Source organism: Catharus ustulatus, chromosome 3 (assembly GCF_009819885.2).
Source record: "Catharus ustulatus isolate bCatUst1 chromosome 3, bCatUst1.pri.v2, whole genome shotgun sequence".
In the NCBI taxonomy this organism is placed as follows: Eukaryota; Metazoa; Chordata; class Aves; order Passeriformes; family Turdidae; genus Catharus; species Catharus ustulatus.
Window position 1 is genome coordinate 108,913,453 of NC_046223.1, and position 22,158 is coordinate 108,935,610.

At 38.4% G+C, this 22,158-nt stretch overlaps 1 protein-coding gene across 1 annotated transcript in view; it reads right to left on the reverse strand.

The window, feature by feature from the left end:
* Nucleotides 1-22,158, reverse strand: part of LOC116993634 — a 50,673-nt gene that overhangs the window by 15,524 nt on the left and 12,991 nt on the right. Inside the window, exon 3 of the mRNA XM_033054465.1 lies at nucleotides 5,282-5,380. Within this exon, the coding sequence (XP_032910356.1) occupies nucleotides 5,282-5,380 (99 nt within the window). The remainder of the gene's footprint in view (nucleotides 1-5,281; nucleotides 5,381-22,158) is intronic.

Here is a 22,158-nt window from a genome sequence, read left to right on the forward strand (position 1 = left end):
AGGTTTGATCTTAGCAAAATAGCTGTGTATATTTCCTTTAAAAACCATTTCACTAAAACTTTTCCCTCTGTAGAAGTTTTCCCAGTTCAAATATATTCCCTGGGAAAATTTCCAAAAAGCTCTGGCTGTAAATATGATCAATTTTATGGTACCTGTACAAAACAGCAAGCAGTAAGTAAGAGTATATGTATAAACATAAGTAATATACAATTTACTTGTTTTGCTTTAACCAAGATTTTGAGAGAAAATTAGTCTTCTACCCTTTTTTCAAATAATGAATATGTACTGTATTAATTTACATTATAGTCTGTTATCTACTAACATTTTTACATTCACCTTTTTTTAATAAAAATTATTTATGCATTTCTGGGACTCATGTTCAGCTACTTGTTTATAAGAGTGTTATCAAAACATTGGTCCACATTTCCTGTGTTACGAGGTTGAGACTCCTCTGTTCACACAAACATACACGTGCACAATGGTGAGTTCAGCAGTGAACCTCTGACAAGCATACAATGAAAACTGAAAGCACACTAGGATTTACTTAGGCAAAGTTTTATGTGAGAGCTAATAGGAATCATAATAATGTTGGTCAAAAAGGTCGCAAGAAATAAAAATGGCTTGAAATATATTTTCATGCCTAGTTTTTTTAAAGTATTATTTTAACCTGAAAAAAAAGAAGCAATGCATCAATTTTTTCCCCACAAACTGGTCATCCAATTACAAAAAGCACCACCACTTTTCTTTCCAAAGATCCTTGCATGCCTGGACAGAGCAGGGAGCAAATTTAATTTGCTATCAAACTGGAAGTACCTGACCAACTCCCTCCCACATCTCCAGTCCCATGAGATTTCTGCTGTCTCTATTTTCCCCATTTTGTAAATCCTTTAAACATAAAAGTAGAAATGAGGAAACAAGCCTAAAGATGTGAGAACAGGGGGGAAGGGGGTTTAACAGGTTTTTGAGCAATGCACATGGTTCACATTACAGAGCAGTGTGTCCAGAGCAGACCACCACACCATGCAGGTGGAAGTGTGAGTCTGGGAGCCATTGAAGTTGGAACACTGAGGATTTTCCCAGTGTATCACAATTACAGAAACATCTGTGCTAAACAACTTTGTGCCAGTCTGCTGTGAAAATTTGGTGCTCAGCAGCCCCCAACATTTCTAATTTCTTACTTGCTGTGGGGTGGTCTTTTGTGACACGGAGATCACTGGTTTCAGAGCTATGAAATGGGTTCTTTTCCACACCTTCCTTTTATGTGTGTGATTACCAATTCAGAAGACATTCTGTTTTCATATATAGCATGGTGTGTACTGAAAGTAAAAATTAGATAAAAATATATATGCACAAGGGAAAGGTCTTGTGCTGGATTAAACATATTAAACACCTGAAAATATAAATTCCAGGGTTAGAAGCAAAACTGAAGTTCAAAACGGATCTAGTTTTGCCTAAGGAAATGAATGTGGGGATGAAGGTAAAAATAAATCACTCTTTAAAGAGAATGTTCCATATTTTTAAAAAGGTCAGAAATTGACCTCTGTGCCAACTAGGGTACTTTTTGGGTAAACAATAAATAGCACTAACAGGACTGCAGCAATTTCCACCTGGAATGTGGTAGAAATGAAAAGAAAATGTCTCTGAGACCCAGTATTCACAGAAGCTGCTCCTAATTGTGTGAAGCATATACAGCTTTCTCACATGTCACCTGTCCCCTCTCACTCCTGTTAAGTGGCATGGCTAAATCTTGATATTGTTGTAATTGAAAAAGGATCATTTAATAAACTGCTGAATTCAACCAATAGATTATGTCTGGCTGTTGCTGATATTGAGAATCTGCTCTGGGATTTGTCTCACTGACTTTAGCAGTTTAAGGGTTAGATGCCTGTAGCAATATATGAACATCTCTCCAAATCTCAAGGAATTGGAAGGATACCTTCGGAGGACACTCTATCCTGTGTCACCACCATTGTCTGAAATCCCAGATCACCATCCAAAAAGACTCACATCTATTTCTCCACTGCCTACCCAATGGACTGTAGTAACCAATTTAAACCAAATGCCTACTACTTGAATGGTCAAAATCAGGTGTTAAGGATTCCACTGTCAATAATGTTGTTGGGTCAGAATTTATTGCAGCAACAAGTCTCCTCCAAACCTGTTCTTTACTGTGCTCACAGGTGGCTAGAAAAGCTCACAATCTACTTTTGGGATTAACTCTGATCTTTTCCTTCTACAGAAAACCAGTACAGTTTTGCTCAATGGTAGATGGATAAAGACAGGAACATCTTTTCTAAAAATCTTTATTTTTCTAAAATAAGTGATACTGAGAATGCATCTGGGGTAAAATTGAACTATGTGGTTTGCTTGCTTAATATTCCTCTCAAAAAAATGATCTGATTATTTGCACTGTATTTACAATTACATATTTGGTCTAATTGAATCCAGATGTCAATAAATACCCAAATATAGAGTAAAGAAGGAAAAGGTAGCAGTAATGGAAAATTCTACTAGTGGTGATCACTGACCATTTAACCAAGACTTAAACTAAACTTCTGTTCTTAGCTTAAAGTATATGCAAAATCCATTGCAGTAATTAAACTCTGGAAGATCTAAAATGTGGCCTACTACAATGAATCCATCAATTCTTTTCAGAGAGGCATTTTAGTGATGTTGGATACTCAGTATGTCAAAGACTTCTTTGCCTTCCAAGTTTTAGGAAGGAAGAATGTCTCTTTAACCCAAATTTTCAAACTCTTTCCCACTCACTGCACAATTAGTTCCCTGATTAACAGCTCATAGCTATATATAAGAAATATATTCCATGCAACCAGAGGTGAGCTGCCAAAGATTCTCATTCTGGTCAAAATGTAGCCAACGTTCACCAAACCACTTTGTCTCAAAAGAGGCCATTTCCGTAGCAAGTTACGTGCCAGATTTTCTGCACATGAAAATGACCACCAGTCCCGTTTTTCCTATCAACATTTCCCCATTTGTAACAACAAAGTATTTGGCTCTTCATCCTCCTCCTCAAGCTATCTTAATGGAGGCTGTTCTTAAAAGACAGACTTTTTGAGTTATTCTTTTTATGGGGAAAATACTGGCTTTGTTTGTGGGATTGTTTTGAGTTTTGAGTTTTGTAGTTTTGTCATTCTCAAGAATTGCTGGAACATTTTTTACATAGATTTTCACCAAAAAAAAATCACTTACAGACAGGAATTATGAATACAAATGTTTGGAATGGATAATGATCAATTAAGAAAAGTATGAGTGCATTAAAGAACGGATAGAATGGAAGAGTTATGCAACTTTAATTATATTTGCCATTGCTCTTCCACCTATCAGCATCCTCTAAGTAAAAGTAAATTATTAATCTTTTTAACATTAATTTGTATTATTGCTTCATATTATTACTCTCTGGCTCAATGATAGAGATAATAAATACAGAAGAATCATTTTGTTTCTGAAATATTGGTTATTTCAAAGTAGCATGTTGCTAATCCAAGAATATTGAGACAATCAGGAAATTAATTTAATATTTAGCATCATTAGATTCACAATATCCCTTTTGGCTAACAAACATTCTGGAAATGTTTTAAAGGATTGTTAGGATACAATATGCAAAAGGGGACATAGCAGCAGATTGAATTAACGATGGTAGGAAGATGCACAAAAGGATAAATTAAATCTAAATATGTTTTAAGGCTAACTTTTCATTTCTTTATAGCTCACATTCTAATTTATAGGATTAACTTGAAGGTAAAAAAACAGCATGAAATGCATGTCCACATATTCCCTGCTGATTACAGCACAATTGAAATTAGATGTTCTTTAAGGTACCTTGCAACCCAAAACATTCTCTGTTTCTATGATTATGTGAAATGCAAATTCTAGATAAAATATAAGAAAATAAAAAGCTGATTTTAAAAATATGGAAGCAAAAAAATAATTATCAAGGAGACCAAAAAGAACAAGTTTTTTTATCCTTTCCCTGTGTAAGACTATGGTTGGTTTTCTTTCTACGTTTTCAAGAACAACAGTCAAACTTATGTAGAGCACTGTAGGGTGTTCTCTCACCTCAGTCTAAACACAGAGTCAGTGAAATTGCTGTAAGGTAAAAACAGAGTTGCAGGTAGATTAGAAAGACTCCAGAGATGCAAAAAGAATCACTCATGCAACCTTCAGTAGAGAATCAGAGTTTAAAAGAATGATAATCTAAGTTGTTGCTGGGAAGGAGAAATTAAAAAAAAAATAGAAAAAAAAAGAAAGAAAAATAAACTAATTAAAAAAAGATAAGTCAAAACTATAAGAAAAAAAAGAAGAAGGAGAAGGAAAAAAAAAAATGGGAAGAGGGGAAAAAAAAGGGCAGATGTGATTGCATCTCACTGAGCAAAAACTGGAGGCCAGTGTGTGGCAGGGGGCCAAAAGGACGTGGCATGAGTCACACTCTCACCACATCAGCACTGCTGCAGCCAGAGCGCTCAGGCTGCTCCCCAGACCCTGCCAGGCACTGCACAGGAGCTGCTGGCTGGCCAGGGCTGAAACCATGCCCAAAACCATGCCCAGAATTGTGCTCAAATTTAACAGCACACCCTGGCCGTGCTTCACTCACCAGCACTGCCACTGCCACAGGGAGCTCATTTGAGGAGGAGTGTTGGAGGAAGGCTTGTGCAGAGAAAACCGATGCTGTGACTGTATGGGGAGCTTTGCCTGTGAGTTTTTGTTACTCAGCTGAAAGGCCAACTTCCAGGGCAAAGCTGAACACAATTCAATTGAAGATCAAGTCTCACAAAGGGTTGCCCAAGTTCTTACTGACTAATAAAGAGTCAGCAAATTTATGTTGTAGTAAAAACAATTGGGAGTAAAATTCCTTTAAAAAAATACTCCATTCATCTGACTACAAAGTGAGTTGCAATAAATACAGTATTGAGAAACAGAGCAGCTTAGCAGGGTTTTAAGTAGTCTCTGCATTCTCGCTGCTGCTCCCACACATGCACACACACACAGGCTGCCACACTCTCCTCTCGTGCTGCTAAAAGCAAACAGTGGATATTTCAGACAAACATTGCAAGCACAGATGTGTCCATTACAACCAGCGTGAGCCATGCTCATGAGGAGTGCTGTCACTTCTGAAAACCCAAGTGTGTCCGGCTGCGAAAAAGCAGTGGGGTGTGAGAACAAAAGAAAGAGATGTTGTGATTAAGACAGGGCTAATGGTTCATTAACAATATCCAAGGCCTGGCTCCACAGCTTAGAAGTTAAGGATATATTTCAAAAGTACCTTTTTCCTTTTTTCTTCTTCTTCTTGCTGCTCATTTCTTTTCTCTGCCTTTTGAAAAGGATTTGTAGCTTCCTTTCTTGCCCTTTTGTCTCATGGCTCCTAAAATATGAAGCAAATGAAAACATAAATGTAGTGAAAACAATATTTTTTTTCTTTCTGATCTCTTTTCAACTCTCTCTATGAGTGTGAGTCTAAGGCCAGGATGGGGGGGAGAGGCTGCATTCCTTGGTTCAGTGATGGTCCTACCCCAGCTGTTAGGGGTCCCACTTGGCAATCTGAGGGCTTGTGTCTATGCTGATAGATGAAGAGGGCCAAGGAGTGGCCTTTGGTGCAGTAAGGCTGCTGTCAGATGTCTAGGGACAGTTCATGAATTAGCATGTGCCAAAAACTTTAGGCCAGCTAGGTTTTGGAACAGGTTGTCAAGACAAGTTGTGCAGTACCCATGCTTGGAAGTTTTTGTCCTATCACAGAATCATAGAATGGTTTGTCTTGCAAGGGACCTTAATGATCATCTCATTCCATCTCATTCCAACCTTCTGATATAGGTAGGGAGACCTTTGACTAGACCAGGTTGCTCAGCAGAACCCCATCCAACCTGGCCTTGAACACTTGCAGGGATGGGACATTCACAGCTCCTCTGGGTAAGCTGTCATTACCCTCACATAAAAGGACTATTCCTGAAATCTAAGCTAAACTTGCCCTCTGTGAGGTGGAGAGCTGAAGTGCTTTCCTGTGAAAGTTCTTGTTTCAATCCATAAATAGAGTAATTTAATCAACTCATATAAATCACTAAAATTGAGAAGAATTGCACTCTTGTACTCTGTCCTTTCTTTTGCCTACTGAGATTCAAACTTTCCAGTCATCCTGGGATGCTCCTGGAGGCCAAAGGACATCCAGAGGATACCTTGTGCAGAGGGCTGTTATAAGACACACGGGTAATTCTTGTATTACCAAATAAAAAGAGAAGAAGGTGCTAGCTAAAGCAGTGAACAGCGATTGCCTGTACTCTTTAGCTGTTAACACCCTCTCTGTCATGGCTGTAGCTCCTGCCAGATGCCACTCTCAAACACAAATCTTGGCAACATTTGGGAACTACCTTTTTTGGGCAAAGACAGAAAGCCAGACTTGTGATTGCAAGCTGTGCTGTCCTGTAGATTGGAGACAATCTGCAACAAGCAGTTCAGCTGCCCTAACCATAGCCAGTGGACAGTCCTGAGCAAAACTGGTAGGAGTGTAATCCTTTCATGATCACCACACTTCAGTTTATAAAACCTGTTTTATTTTCCTAATAACTAAATGACCTTCCTGTGTTAGCTTCATGACTAGAGATTAATACACTCTGGGATCACTGCCCAGTCACTTCTGCCAGCACAGGAGCCATTCCAGGAGACATGTTCCTCTGACTCCCTGGTTAGATTTCAATATATTGCAATTTTCCATTTGTAGATTATAATTTTTTCCAGCCCATGGTGTTCTGCTAACGTGCTAGATCTATTGGAAAATAGAATCAGCAGCGCTTTCCCATGCTAATTTATCTGCCACTGTGGCAGTATCTAAATGTCCACTTGAAATCTCCCTGGATAAATAAATCTTCCCCTATTGTAGTGAACTGTGCAGTGATTTGTTCTTTACATCATCCTGCTTTAGATGTTTAGCAGTAAGGCTGATTATTAGAGAAAAAAATCTGTCGTGAAACTGTACAGTACATATTTAGCATCAAAAAACTGATCACAAATGTGAACAATGCATCATTATGAATCTGATCCTGCCAATCCTTCATATATTTTCAACTTCAAGTTCCTGTGGGAATGCCTACAAGTTTATTTTAAGACACAAATTAGTAACAGATACAGGCAGCAAATACACAGCACTTCCCAGGCATGACTGGGGGCCACCACCACCCTCTCAGCTGAGCAGATCCCTTTAAACTGTGGAGATGACACAGCTCAGTTTAAAGCAAGAAAACCATGAAGTGATACAACGGGTTGAAATCTCTCTAGGCTTACCTGGATATGAGGTAGAGGCCTTCTGAGTACACTTCCCTTCTCCTCTTCTACTCCAGATGCCTTTTTACCAAATATATGGGCATCCATATTAATAGATCAGACAATTTTGGGAGGATAATGGCATGGAAAGCCTTTAAAATTAGTATCTTAATCAACAGCCCAAAAACCATTCACTTCAATTACAGTAATGATGCTAATTTTAACTAAATTGTTCATACAAGAGGCCATGATGTGTGGGCCTTTAAATTTTTTTTGCCAATGTTAACATGCAGTGCTCCTTTCTTTTATAAAAATGAGATGAGAAAGAATTGCCCTGCCAGAGTAAGGAGCTGTGGCTGACATTGTCCTGGCTTAGAAATAAAACTGGCTGTGACTCTCTGGGCTGCTGGCACTGATGCACCATTCTAAAGCCTGCAAGAGCTGATCTTTTCAGAGCAGCACTGGCACAGGTGTGCAGCAGGACAAAGCAAGGTGCATGGGACAGGGACAGCAGCACTGGCCTGCACACCAGGAGGATGTCAGGATCCTGGGGTGGTTTTTCAGGATGGGTGAATAGAGATAAACAAAGGAATATGTGTGGGTTAGAGGCTTAAATGGGCTTGACAGAAAGGGCAGCGAGGTGAGGACACAGGACTGGATCCCTTGGGGGTCCATAAAGAAGACATGGGGGCCAGAAGACAGAAGATCAGGAGCAATTTCTGAGGGCAGTCCTCAAACAAACTCCATTTTAAAAATACCTGGTTTATTTTACAGGCTTCCTCCCACCACTGGTAAGCAAACCAGAGCACCAATCCTGTGGATGCTCAGCTACAAATCAAGGACAGCTCTTTGCTGCCAGGATGGGGACTGACATTAGTGACATTAAACATGTGCATACAGTTTGGGGGCTACTGTGGGTGCATAATAAATAATAGCATAAAACCAGACCTACCTTTTAGCAGTCATATCCCATCTATATTTGTAGATCCACAGCCATAAACATTTCAGCTATATAAATATAGCTGAAATTGCCCAATGTATATTGAGTACAGATATTCCAGGATGCCATAAAACACAGAAAAATGTGAATTGATTACATAAGCAGCTTTTTTTAATGAATAAGGCCTATAGATTTTATAGTATTCCTCTCTCTCCAATCTTGTAAAATACATGGAAGTCTTAATTATAGCTGAAGATATCTGAACTATGTTGGCCTTTGATTTTATAATACAATATGTAATTCCTGCTCACATAATAAAGCAATAAATTCAGTATTTGTTATAAATGAGTTTAAATTTATAAGACTATCAAAATACCTCCTGGCTCCTGTTAATGTTTAGGAAACATTTCAGAAATCTTCCAGGTTCCTGACTGGTAGAATTGCATCACTTTCTGCTGATCTTCTGTTGATCCAAAATCTTGAAGTAATCAACAGTTACATGTGCTACAAGAGTACCACACATGCAACATACATGTGTATGTAGGTGAGAGAGGTATAGAAGGAATGAAGGGAAGGCAGAAGTAGCAGTTTCTGTGTAAGGACTTTCTCCAGTAAGAGGTTTGAATCCAAGAGGCCCATCCTGAACCAGTTATAAATCACATTTTGCTTCAGAAGGAATGAAATAGATGGGCTGCATTTCAAGTAGCACCCTCAGATGCCTGCAGGTCTTGGCCATGGACATTGAGTTTTCTAGTGTACAGCCAGATGGGGAAATTCATACAGAACTACTTGGTCATGTGCTTGGCTTTGCAGCCTCATGTTGGGGCTTCAGCTCTTGGGTTTTGGTCAAATTCAATCAGCACTCGTGTGAAACGAGTTCCATTTCTCAACATGGAGATAATTAATGTCTGGCTCACATCAAAAGGCGCCAAGAGTCAGGTGTTGCAGCTGAGCATGGTTAAAAAATGTTGCCTCTCGTTCTAAGAGTTGGTGCTCCTCGACGTGGCTCCTGCAAAGAACCAAACCCATGGTTGGAAGAAAAGACAGTAAAAGGAGATGGGACTTGTTTGCTTGTCTTACCAGGTGAAATATATAAAAGGCAGTATCTGATTCTGCTTTTAAAACTCAAATTTAGTGTATATATTAACATAGCTTTGTAATGTTTTGGGACAGAAAACCAGTAAAAGTTTTTTGTCAAAATACAAAACACCACATAAAGGAGTTACAGATGCTGTATTTAGGTAGATTAGCTAAATCATGGCATAAATTCTAGTTTCTTGAAATTCTATCCCCGAGGCAAAACAAAAATTTTCAATGGTTGGGGGTGGTTTTTTTTGTTGTTGGCTGCTTTTGTTTTTAAACAAAACTTTTAAAATATCTTTCTTACAAAGTGTTGTACCTTCTAAATTATGCTGGCTTTTGGCTAGGTACATGCTTTCTGCTGAAGTTCACACCATAGCCTGAGACACGTTAATTCAGAGTAGGCGTCTACTCAGTCAGCTGTTCAGAGGAACAATACAGAAATATCCATTCAAGGCCTTTCATTCCCTGGAAGCCCGAGGAACATTTTGGATATTGCCTTTCAGCACTAAAGCTGGACAGCTTATGGTAGCATTTTCTCATTTCACTTTTTGCAGGTCCAAACCACAACGATCCACAAGGGGATTAAAGCATATATTAATGAGCTTTTTAGCCCCTGCAGATTTTTCCTTCTAATTTGCCAGAATTTTATGTACCCCTTTCCTGACCCTAGAAGTGATATTTACTTCCATCTGGAATGATTGTTTCATGTTAATATGTTGGTTTGAATATAAAACATAAGAATGTTGGTTAGCACAAAAACTAATGAAGGCTCTGGGGTTTTAGCTTTTTGGCTTTTTTTTTTTTTTTTTTCCTTAAAGAAACATTACTCATTTGTTCAGGCCAAGAATGTAAGGTTTCAAATGTTATTCATGCAAATCTAATGTAAAACACAAACATCAGGCCATAAATCCATATTTAGGCACCTAAATAAGCAGCCTGATTTGACACATTAACATTCTGGTAAAAACCTATGTTTTATTTCCTGACCCCTGTCATCTGAATTCAGTCAGACTTACTAAGAATTCAAACTCTGTATCATAGGAGGGACCTGTGTACCAACTGTTTTAACCACTATTATGACAATTAGACTGGAATAAGATCCCTGGGAGCATTAGAATTGGACAAACAGTCAACATTTTATTTAGGTCTCTCATCTTCTAAATAACCATTGTAAAATGGAAAAATAGCTGTCACTGGAAGAAAATTCAGCTTGTCCAGTTACCCATGAAACTTATCAAAAGAGGGTCTGGTTGCTCAGTATATTTTTGAGATCAGAATTTTCTTGTGGTGTTCTCTTGTTGAGAACTTCAATTTGTTCCTTTTTTTAAGTTTTTTTTTAATGTGGTTGGGGGTTTTTGTTTCATTTTCTTCCTTGTGTTCCACTTATTACAAAATAAAAGTGTGAGTCTTCTCTTGAGTTAATTTATAATCAGTAATCATTAGGCTCACTGAATTTTTAACTAAGCAGTTCTGCAAGAACAAGAAGGAAAAAAAAATATGCAAATGGTAAACACAAAAGTGCTGAAGTAGATACCCATATTTGGTAAAACATATGAGTTAAATACTAAAATATTTGGCAGAAACACATGACAAGAATCCCTGTCCAGAGCCAAAGCCTCATAGACAAAGGGCAGAATTTACCACGAGCTTCTCCATGTCAGCTGCACGCAAAGCACGTTTCTTTTTTGGATGCATCTGGACCATCATCCATTATGCATTCCATATGACACACATCTCAATGGGGTTTACTTTACCTGCTTTCATGAAATGAACCTTATTCTTCTTGCTCTCATATAATGAGAACATTTGCTACTGAATATTAAAATGTGTGCAACATGTGGCAGACATCTGTGGTGTGCTGCCATTGCACTTGACTTGCACAACAAAGTGAGCCATCTCACCTTCCAAAATCAACCCTGCCCCCTTCAAAATACATCTTATTTCATGAGCACAGGTGCAAGGCAACGCACCTCAGCAAACACTGAACATTTAAGAGCTTCAAAGAGGTTTTGTTCTGCTGAGTTTTGCTTAGATGTGTCATGAAACAGCACAGGAATCAGTTTTCACTTGGTCTGCTCCAGGAGTTTTCAGTCAGCTGGGCTTTGGTTTTTCTTTTGTTCTGCTTTCACTCATTCTTTTTTCACCAAAATTTAAAATTACCTCTAAAAATGCAGGTGACTGTTAATGGAAGGCAGTTTTATGGATCTACACCACTGTGGTCCATCAGCCAAATCACAGCCATGATTGGATTCTTTAAACTCCAATGGTGAGAGTGATGTGAAAAGCATGATAATTTTTTTATAGTAGAAGGGATTTGAATGAATACATCTTAATTCAGAGCTCCAATGTCTTAAGTGCATGCACAGGCCAATACTTTGCAGCTTGTCTTCTTTTAGGAATCAAAGTAAGATAAATAGAATTGAGATCCTTTCCTATTACATAGGTTCCTGAAACCTTTTCATTTTCCTTACCTAATCCACTCTACCATCTGATTCTCACTGCCTCTCCTGAGCATCATTGTCTCATCAAGTTCTGGCTTGCAGATATGGAAAGTGGAAAATCTGCTGCTGTTCTTAGGCTGCACCCAGAGAAGATGTATGTGCAAATGTCAAGCCTCTCGTGCCCGAGTGTCAGCATGTGCTGCCTCTGTTCACATAACGTGGAGTAATCACTTGCACCTGTGCCATATGGGTTCAAAACTCGGGGGTTTCACTCTTATTTATTATCTGGCAATGTATCGACTTGAAATTATATATTTTTTAACATAATTTAACCAATGAGGTAATATAGAAGCAATATTAAAATAAGTTCTCTCTCTCATCTATCACCTACCTTAGTGGTATGCACTTACACTTGCTTTGCACTTGCCTGGTCACCAACTTGAGGTGAAAAACTCAACCCATTTTGTGTAGAAGCTGAACTTTTGTCTTATAATACTTTCCTAAGGTTTATTGCATCAGAAATTCTTCCCCTGATCAGATATTTGTATGTAAATGAAAAGGTATTCAAAATTTGTTCATCTTGCATTAGAATGAGGAAGATCACGAAATAAATTCAAAACAGACAGGATTTTTTGGAATAAGTTCAAATAATTCAAAAGGAAAAAAAAAATTTTCCAACCCATAAGGAATTTCTATGAACAGGTTGTGGGTCATTCCCATCTGGTGTCTGCAGTTCCAGGATAGACAGTTCCAAGCTGAGTGTTCCAGGATAGCTGCATCTACCACTGACTAACCCTGTGCAATCTCGGTTTGTGCAAGAGGAGGTGATGCTCTGGCTGTTCACAGACAGCAGCAGGAGCCACTTGTGTGGGTAGCATGTTCCACGAGCTGTTTCAGTGCCAAAGTCCACTGCACACAGACACATATGCAGTAAAACATTTATCCTATGAAAAACAACTGAAGGAATGCCTGACATGCATCACTATACCTGCCCCTGCAAGGTTTACCACTGTGAGCTGTGTCACGAGTGTTGCAGGCATGGAACATTCACAATGGATCGTAATTACCGTCATTAAATTAATGTTTACAGAAATTCAAAGCAATTTTGACTGAAAAGACCTTATTTTAATTCACAATTGGCGCCCTTCCACCACACTTGCAGCCCAAAAATACCTTTAAATGGATACAAGTAATCCAGTAATCCTAATCAATCCCTCTCCAAGGAACCTTTATGCTCTTTTAGTGCAAAAATGAAAGTGTGAGAAGAATTATGTGTGTAAAGCACTGGCTGTTTTGACCCATTGCTATTGTTTCTTTTATGGTAGCACTTCTGGGCGAAGGGATGATTCTTCACAGCTTCAGCCTATCAAATTAAATATAGAAATAGGCATGTATTTCCTAGAAAGATGGTCAATGCCCCATGTGTGTCAGTGTTTAAGAGACTTTTGAGCAATGCCCTTAACATTTTAACTTTTTGTCATTCCTGTAGCTGTCAGAGAGTTGGACCAGATGATCATTGTAGGCCTCTTCCAACTGAAATATTCTATGTTATAGCATGTAGGAAAATAATAAATCAATGGAAGCTATATACAGCCAGATCCAAAGTTTTAAGATTACCCTAAAAGCATGGCAGAAATCAGAACAGACAGTGAAAAAACTACACAGAAAAATTAGTCTGGTCTAAGTAAACAATCTGTATTTACTTTAAGATACTCTGAGGCTTTATGATGCCTGATACCACAGTATTGTCATGAGGAATCTAAAATCTCCGCCATGAGACTTTAGGCATCTCTGCATTGGATTTTAAGGTGAAGCACCTGTTCCCTAAGGTGCTGTAGACATTTGCACACCTTGTCCTTGTCTCAATGTAAGCATGGAAGAACAGTGCTTGTCTCTTTTTCCCCTGTCAGCCTGCACTGCCTTTTGCAATGGCCAGGCCAGCTGTGCACATCCATAGGTAGTGTTGCCAAGTGCTTGTCACAGACCAGCACCCACACAACTATTGGATGTTTGATGGGCACAGGTGGGCACAGAACACAGCAGATGTGTCCTGGTTTCCCTTGGTGTACGTACCCTGCACAGAGCTGCTGAGTGGGAGCATCCAGTGATGCCTGGAATAAAACAGAGGTGTTTCCCAAACAGCTAAAAATCTTTAGTCACCACCAGAGGCATGGAGGAGATGGTTCAAACCCCAGCATGCCAGACATTAATCTGCTGTTTTAGGCAAACCCCTATTCCTCCTGGTCCATTAGGATGGTGAACTATTCAAGGCAGTCTTTTACTGGATGTCAATTTGCCGCCTGAGTTCATAGAGTAGAATCACAGAATTACAGGATGGCTTGGGTTGGAAGAGACTTTAAAGATCATCCCATTCCAGCTTTCCTGACATGGACAGGGACACCTTCCACTAGAATAGCTTGCTCAAAGCCTTATCCTGGCCTTGAACACTTCCAGGGATGGGCCATTCACAGCTTGTCTTGGCAACCTATTCCAGTGCCTCACTACCATTAAAGAATTTTTTCCTATATGGAAATTGATTGGTTTTTGTTAAATCCAATAAAGAGGTCTATATAAATGCAGATATGGTATCTAACAGAAGGCATCATGTAGACAGGGCATTTGTATAAGTCCTTGTACCACCACACAGCAGAATTGAGCAAGGCATGGCAAGGCTTTGCAGGAAAAATGATGTGGATTTTGGAAGTAGCAGAGCCATGTTAGCACATTGAACTGCACCTGAACTAATAGTGCTGGCACCTGAACTAACAGTGCCATGCTGAGGTGATCTCATCTGATGTGGGCAGAGTTAGATCAGTAGTTCTGCATTATACTTTGTAATGTATTTGTGCCACAGGCTGTCCTTCCTCAGAAAAGTCATCATAACATGGCTGGCTCCAAGCTTTAAAGAGGGCACTTTGTCTGCTTTTTGACAAAGCAAGGAAGATGCCATCTGTCTGTGCTGAAGGTACAGCTGTAGGTGGTGTTGCTCATACCACACCAGGGAGGAATAGTTTCCCTGAGGACATCAGAGTCAGAGAAATAGGGAAAGTGAGATGTGAATTCAGTTGCATTCATTTTTCCCTGTCCCAGCTGATGTGTGCAGAGAGTGAATGATCCTTGGCAGCAGACCAGGATGAAGGATATTGAGAACAAAGGAGTAACCAGCACACTATTCTGTACTTCACAGGATAGTATGTATTTGGCACAGAAACATCTCTGATAAGCATTAAAAATATCTTTTTAATGGATATTTTATTCTCTTGACAGAGACTATTTAGGTTTGAAAGTGACACAAAAGTAATTTATCCTCACATGTAAAAATGCACTCTGCAGATAGAGATATCACATTAATTTTACTTATTCATGTAACACTCTGAAAACTAATCTTGGGTTCCTCCCTCAAGACTGTAGAAAGAAAAAATTAATTTACTTGGGTACAAGGCAAGGAATTAATCTCCACCTGCTTTACTTTGCGATTCTGCTTTCAAAGTTAAAAGCCTAGGTCATCTGCTAACAATCATTTGTTTCCTACTACAAATTGAGTTTCATAATATATTTAATATGTCATTTACATATTAGCACATTTGTTCATTAATTCCTATTTCACAGCACATTCCACAGTCAATATTTTTAATTTCTTCAATCATCTGACATACAGTGCATAATGCAGCTATGGGTTTACTTTATATTTATATACTCTCTTTCAACCAGAAGAATCCCAAAGCAGGTTCATAAACTATCTTCTATGAACAGGATTAAAAACAGTGGTTTAGGACAGATGCAATTATTAATCTGTTATAAATTCTTATACCTTTTTCCTGTCCTTTTCTAACTGGATGTGCATTGCAGATCTGTAATAATATTAGGCATTTAATACTTCTTTTTCTTGCTAATCAGGAAGCTTCTACTCTTCTTCACTCTGAACTTTCCTTTGGTTACTCCTGTCCTTATCCTTATCAGAATTACGAAGCAGGGAAAAATTTAGCAAAACATGGCAAAATTAGAAAAGCTGACAGTGAAGGCTACAAAAGAGACCATTGTGTGCTGTCTTTTCAAGACTTCCTTGCACCAAAACCAAAATAGAGGCTTGTGTTTGAAAACAGAAGTCTCCTTAAAGGAAGTAAAATAGAGTTCAGAGGTAACAAAGGTCGGAAATTATTGGAATTGCATATCTCCCACGGGGCAAATTTCAAAAGCTATTTCCACAGCACTGTGAATTATCTAAGTCTCATGGAGCAGAATGAGAAAACTGCAGTGTGATGTGTTTCCTTGCCTTAAACACAAACAGACCCAAAGCATAAACTAGTACTTTTTGCAAGCTCCAGAAAAGGCAGTTCTATCACATGGAGAAAGAAAATTTTGCTTTGAAGTGAGATTAACAGCTTGTGTTACATTCATCTATATATAAAGCAACTGAAATAAGTAAACTCCCCATATTTTTGTGCAGGCATGTTTAAGCATGGACTGCATCCTTGGAGAATGGATCATACAAGATATGTTCTGAAATGAACTGAACTGAAATGAACACAAATGTATTTTGGAGAGACGATTTCTCTTGGACAATATTAATGACAGCAAAACTTTTTCCTCTGTTTTTTCAAGGAAATCAAGCAGAATCATAGAACCATAGAATATACTGAGTTGAAAGGGACCCACAAGAATTATCAAATCTCAACACCTGGCCCTGCACAGGACATCCCAGGAATTGCAACATGTGCCTGAGTGGGTTGAACAAACGCTTCTTGAACTCCAGAAACAAAACAAAATTTTAGAAAGCACTGCCTCTGAAAGCTCAAAAACCAGCAGTTCTGGTACCAGCTGCCTCCCAGCTCCTCAGGCCCCAAAACCAGGCTCTGTTTTTTGGTGCTGACCCATTTTGTCTGCTCAGTGAGCTGCTGTGCTGCAGTATGGGAGTCTTGGTGGTTTTAAATTATACCTTTGTGAATAATCTTCTCCCAGGGAAGAGTAGAGTCTTGAGACTCCCAGAAACACCTCAGTAATATTTAACAATATCTTTCTCTGTTTCCTGGGTTACCATTTAAACAAAAATCCATCCTTTTATAGTGAAAGGCAACACTTTCTTCTAAAGGGCTGCATTTAGAGACTAAAGGCTCGAAAATATTAGTCTGGGAGATTTTTGATGAACCATGCAGGCAGGTGAAGTTCAGAACTAACCAATTCTTTCTCCACTTAACTTTTTTACCTTTTCTTTGAATCAGTAAGTCATTCAGGTCACATACACTCCCTTTCCTTTATTAGTATCACCACCAGTAGTTATGTTGGATAAAATTCTTGTCCATGAATTTGGACTGTGTTCCTAATGAAACAGGGCTAGGTGCAGGAGCAGCTAGGCACAGTCCTGTGATTTTCCTTGACATTGAATTCCTAAGGTGCTTCGAGGTACAGCTCTAGATGCAATGATTCACAGCTTGGAAACAGCACAAACCAAACAACATTCCCAGCCTCCTTTTCAAGGGGTCTTGTGGACAGGAATCACTCTCTGTCACTTAGCTTCAGGAGCAAACAGAAGCCCTGCCTTATTTTATTTGAGAGTATGGATGTAGTAGTGGTTGGACGAATGATCCTATAGGAATATCCTCCTATGCTTCTGTTCAGATGCTGTGTACATTCCTCAGCAAACACACACTTGGGAAGTAGGATGAATTGGCAGCCAAATGACTGATGGTATTTTATGGTTTCTCACAAGTTTTCATGTTGCAGCTCAATATCACTTACCCTGTGAGTCTAATAGATTTTCAGGTGGCAGGTTTTCATCCTCCAAGTTAGGCTACTTATATCTATCAGACATATTTTATTGGTGAATTCTATTATTAACCCATGATAGAACTTCCAGGGTCTTCATTTCCTGTATTTAGCTCTGATGGTCTTCAGTTCAATCCACAGAGAATCACAACTGTCACTCTGTATATTAATTACTCTAGTATATTAATCTTCAAATGTTGACCAACAGAGTGCCCTGGCTCTCTAATCTTACAAGGATCTGGTTTCTCAATAAGCAGGTCATGAAATTTTCATATGAATCCTCTAAACAAAAGTATCACAAAACATTCTCTAATGACTCTGTTACTTACATTAAGTTTGGCTATTCCTGTCACTTTTAAGTTACTTCATTGTGTATGAAAGTATGCCTTCTACACCAAAAAGCTATGAAATGCAGTGAAGGCATTTGTGCAGAGTAGGGTTAGATGAGAGTCATCATTCATGCATCAAATCTCATAACATATATACAGGCTCAGTGTCTTCTGTGGTATTTCAGTACGACTTGAACCATTGCTTCAAGTCAAACTTGTGCTGTTTTTCTGAGCAGAAATGGGCTTACATACATCCCCCCTTGGTCTGCTGAACCAGCAGTTCTAAGAGCAATTAGAATCAGCATTAAGACCCCCACCAAGACATGACACTGAATTCAGCAAAGGCTGGATAAAATTGCAGCTTGCATTCTTTAAATATTTATACAGTACATCAAAACAAATGAAACTGGAGATTCCATTTCCAGCATGAGCTGCAACATTGCTCGAATGGGGTCTCCAGTGTCATGCCACTTATTTTCATTTCTTTGATGATTTTTTTTTATGACACTTCTACTGAATTACTAATCAGGGACAAGGGACAGAGTCATACTGTTTAAAATCTTCAGTATTCCTAAGAATAAACAGATATCCAGTGAAGCAAGTTGGAGTGAGCTTTAACTCTGAATTATTTTGAGAGCATGAAAGTCACTTGCGCAGATCAAATTTATCACAGCACAGAAAAGACGTGTTTGTGTTATAATTTGTCAAAAAAAAAAACTCACCTAAGAAAACTCTACATTTTTAAAACACATTCCTCATTTAATTAATCAGGCCTGAGATACATTTCTCACAGAGGTTAATACTATCTCTGCAGGGAAATAAAGGCTGTAGATTTTAATAGAAAGAATAATTCATCTATTACTTTATTTCTCTATTTTGATGCAACATGAATGCAGTAGTAGATCAGCTGTAATATGAGTGACTTCCACATGAGTATGATATTTCCAAATATTAGACAAAGCATTTAAATAAAATATAGAATAATAAAGTCTACTCTTGACACAGTGCTCTTTTACCAGCTCTTGAACATTGTGGTTACACAGAATTGTGGAATCCAATCCAAAGCAATGGTCTGTATGGATAAAGTGCTGCACACTCACAAGTTTCTGTTCTTGTTATTACTTTTAATACAGATCTTTTCATCACTTACATAACATTAATTTCTTTTATTAAAGATAGAGTGGAGTATCCAGAGTAAGTATCTTACTCCAAATGTGAACTCAAATTCACATTATTCCCTAAAAGAGTATAATAACATATAAAAATTGAATCCAAGAAAATGGGAATAGTACACTTTCTACTGAGGCTGAACAGACCAAAAATAACAGTATGATGAAACTGAAAAATAGAAAAGCCGCGCTGGGCTCTAGGTAATTGCATTCAAACAGAAGTAACATTTCTGGGGAAGTCGTAAACTCTTCATTTTTGAGGATCTCTAAAATTGATTAGAACAACGTCTGTCAAAAATTACAGAAGTAGAACCCTTTAATGCAGGAGAAATGTGAGGAGTTTGTTGAGATCATTCCCAGCTCTGTGTTTCTGTAAGCAGTTCTTGTGCTGGTGCTTGGAAGAGGAAATGGGATGCTCTGAGTTTTCATCAGAATGGTGTCTGTAAAGTTTTATCCAGTTGCATATTGGGGAAAATGTCATTACCATTTTTCTCATTAAAGAAAGCAACATTTGACCAAGATTTCTTGGGGTTTTTTTTCAGTTCCTTGAAATGAAGGACCAGAACACTTCCATCCATCTTTTGGAATAGTGATGATTTCTGCAGGAGAGAAAACTACAGGATTAAGTCAACAAAACCTTCAGTTGATCCAGTACATGGATTCCAGTAGTGGCCAGTAGAAAGATGCCACAGAGGAACAGAGAGCACAGTGAACCATCATTCCTTGTTGCCTTTTTCCTTGCTTCTCGAGACTCCATGGACCTTTTCCAGTCCATTTAGTTTCTTTCACTGTAATGCACCATATTGCCCCATTCGGAGAAGACAGACAAGGGAGAAATGATAGCTTGACTCTTTCATTCTTTTTGTGGTAGGAAATTAGGCATTTTACATGAGAATAAGACCATTAGTTGCAGTGAGTTAACACACCTTGTTAAATGTTTGAAACCTTTGACACTGAAACCCTGCACCCATGGATGTCATTAATTCCCTGGATGGGAAGAGGAGCCTCAGATTCTGTCCAAATTCCACAGCTTATTTTCTAAATAGTAGTTTAGAATTCATTATATGGCAGGAGGATGACTACCTGCCTTATAAATTCTACCTACCTTACAATACTTCAAAGCCTGTATTAAAAATATTAAAATTTTATTTTCTTATGGTAGTGAAAGCAAATAGTTTCTTGCAACTTTGTTGACAAAGTTACAGTCCACAAAAAACTATCCAGAACTGTGCTGAGCCAGAAATAAAATTTCAAAATAATCTTCCAAATGAAGTGTATTTTCCCAGAAAAGGTGTCTCATATAAACGTGATCTCAGAGCATCAACACTAAAAGCTGTGAACTTCCTGGTTGAACTCAACTCTAGGGTAATTCCCATCAATATGAATTTGTGCTATTCCAGTGACTTATAAACTTGTGCAGAATTTCTTCAAGTCCATGTTCATTCAGCCATTGAAGCCTGAGTTTCAGAGTTTCGACTTTCAGAAACCTCTGCCTGCAAATTCAGAGCTAAACCAAATCCACCAGCAGAATCTTGTCTCTTTATGTATGTATTTATGTATATGTATCATTTATTTATTTATTGGTCCTAGAACAGAAAGGATATGAAAACCCCTGGCTGCTACTAGATTTTGTTAAACACCATCTGCTTGAGCCAGGCTTACTAAAGAATTACTAAGGCTCATGTTCTATCCTTCCTCAGCTCATTACAGTAGTGGCCAAAGTCCAGTTTTTTCTTTTCTCCATTTTCTCTCCTCAGACTTATGGCAGCACATTACAGTGAATTTTCAGTGTCTCCCTCTACCCATGATCTGAGTATGCTCATGAAGTTTTCAGTTCTCAAGTTCCTGAAGAAAATTCTGATTTGGCACAACTTCAAGTTCTACTTTTAAACACAAACACTATCTTCCTTGCCTTGGCACTTGCCTTGTTTTTTCTGTCAGCCTTTTCCCCTCCCTTCCTCCTTGCTATGCCTGCCTTCCCCCTATCTCTCACTCAACTCTTCAGTGAATAGAGCTAACACTCTTAGAAATATCCTTGTTTATACAGTGATTGTCTTAGCTTAGAGCAGTGCTACTGGGCAACATCATAAATAAAACACTGTTACAGGGCACTGTTAGACAACCCATATCTTGCTCTTTCCTAAGGTTGTGTATGCTTCTCTCATTTGGAAAACTGTTTTACTCCTTGTCAGTATTTCCAACTGTTCTAATTTTGTAGGTTTGGAATGATGCTGCTTAAGGCTTTGCCTCACTATTACACTGATTTTAGGGAAACTTTAGAATTTGAGACTGAGCACTGCAATTTCCAGCAATGATAAAGTACTTCTGTATGACCTAAAATTTTCTGTGGTAACTAAGTGCTCAGGAGAAACATCTGTATCAACATCAGGAACATCAGTGCAGACAGACCAGGAGCTGAAGGATACTTGAGGCAGCTCGATTCCCAAAATGGAGCATTCTGCAGTACGTGCCCAAGCTCCCAAGGAGCTCTGAATGCAGATCTTACATCTGGGTATTAATAGAGAGGAGCAAATGATGTAACTGAACTTTGCCAACCTGTTAGACACACAAAGGACAGAAGGAGGCTGGTTTATACCTTCCCACTCTTTCTTAAGTTGTACATGACCATGCATGATCAACTCTCACCTAGTGAGATAGAAATACTGCTGTCCTTGTGTGAAGAATCCTTGCCTGGTAAAATTCAGGCTGGGAGAAACTGCTGCTCTGACTGATAGTTTCTGTGGTAATTTTGTAATTGATCTCAATTGCGTGGGGATTTTCTTTGGTTAAGAAGGTCCGTGGAAAATTCTCTGAAGGTGACAGACATTTTATGGGCAAAATAGAACTTGCAAACTATATTTGGTCTTTTAAATATTTTTCTGACATGCATACTAATTTACTAGATAAATTGCATTAAAAATAATCTGCCTACATACATATTAATGTAACTTTTAAAATAGAGTATTACCATGTATTAACTTACAGATATATCCGTCTTGTGTTGGTTTGTTTTTTTTTTCCTTAGGGGCTACATCTACTATTTATGATAGTTTCTTTCATTTGCATTTGTATTTTGTGACTTTCACAGGAGTAACTTATTGCTGCATTCATTGTGATTTATGTTCAAAGGGAAGCATATTCATATTCATATTCATATTAAGTATATA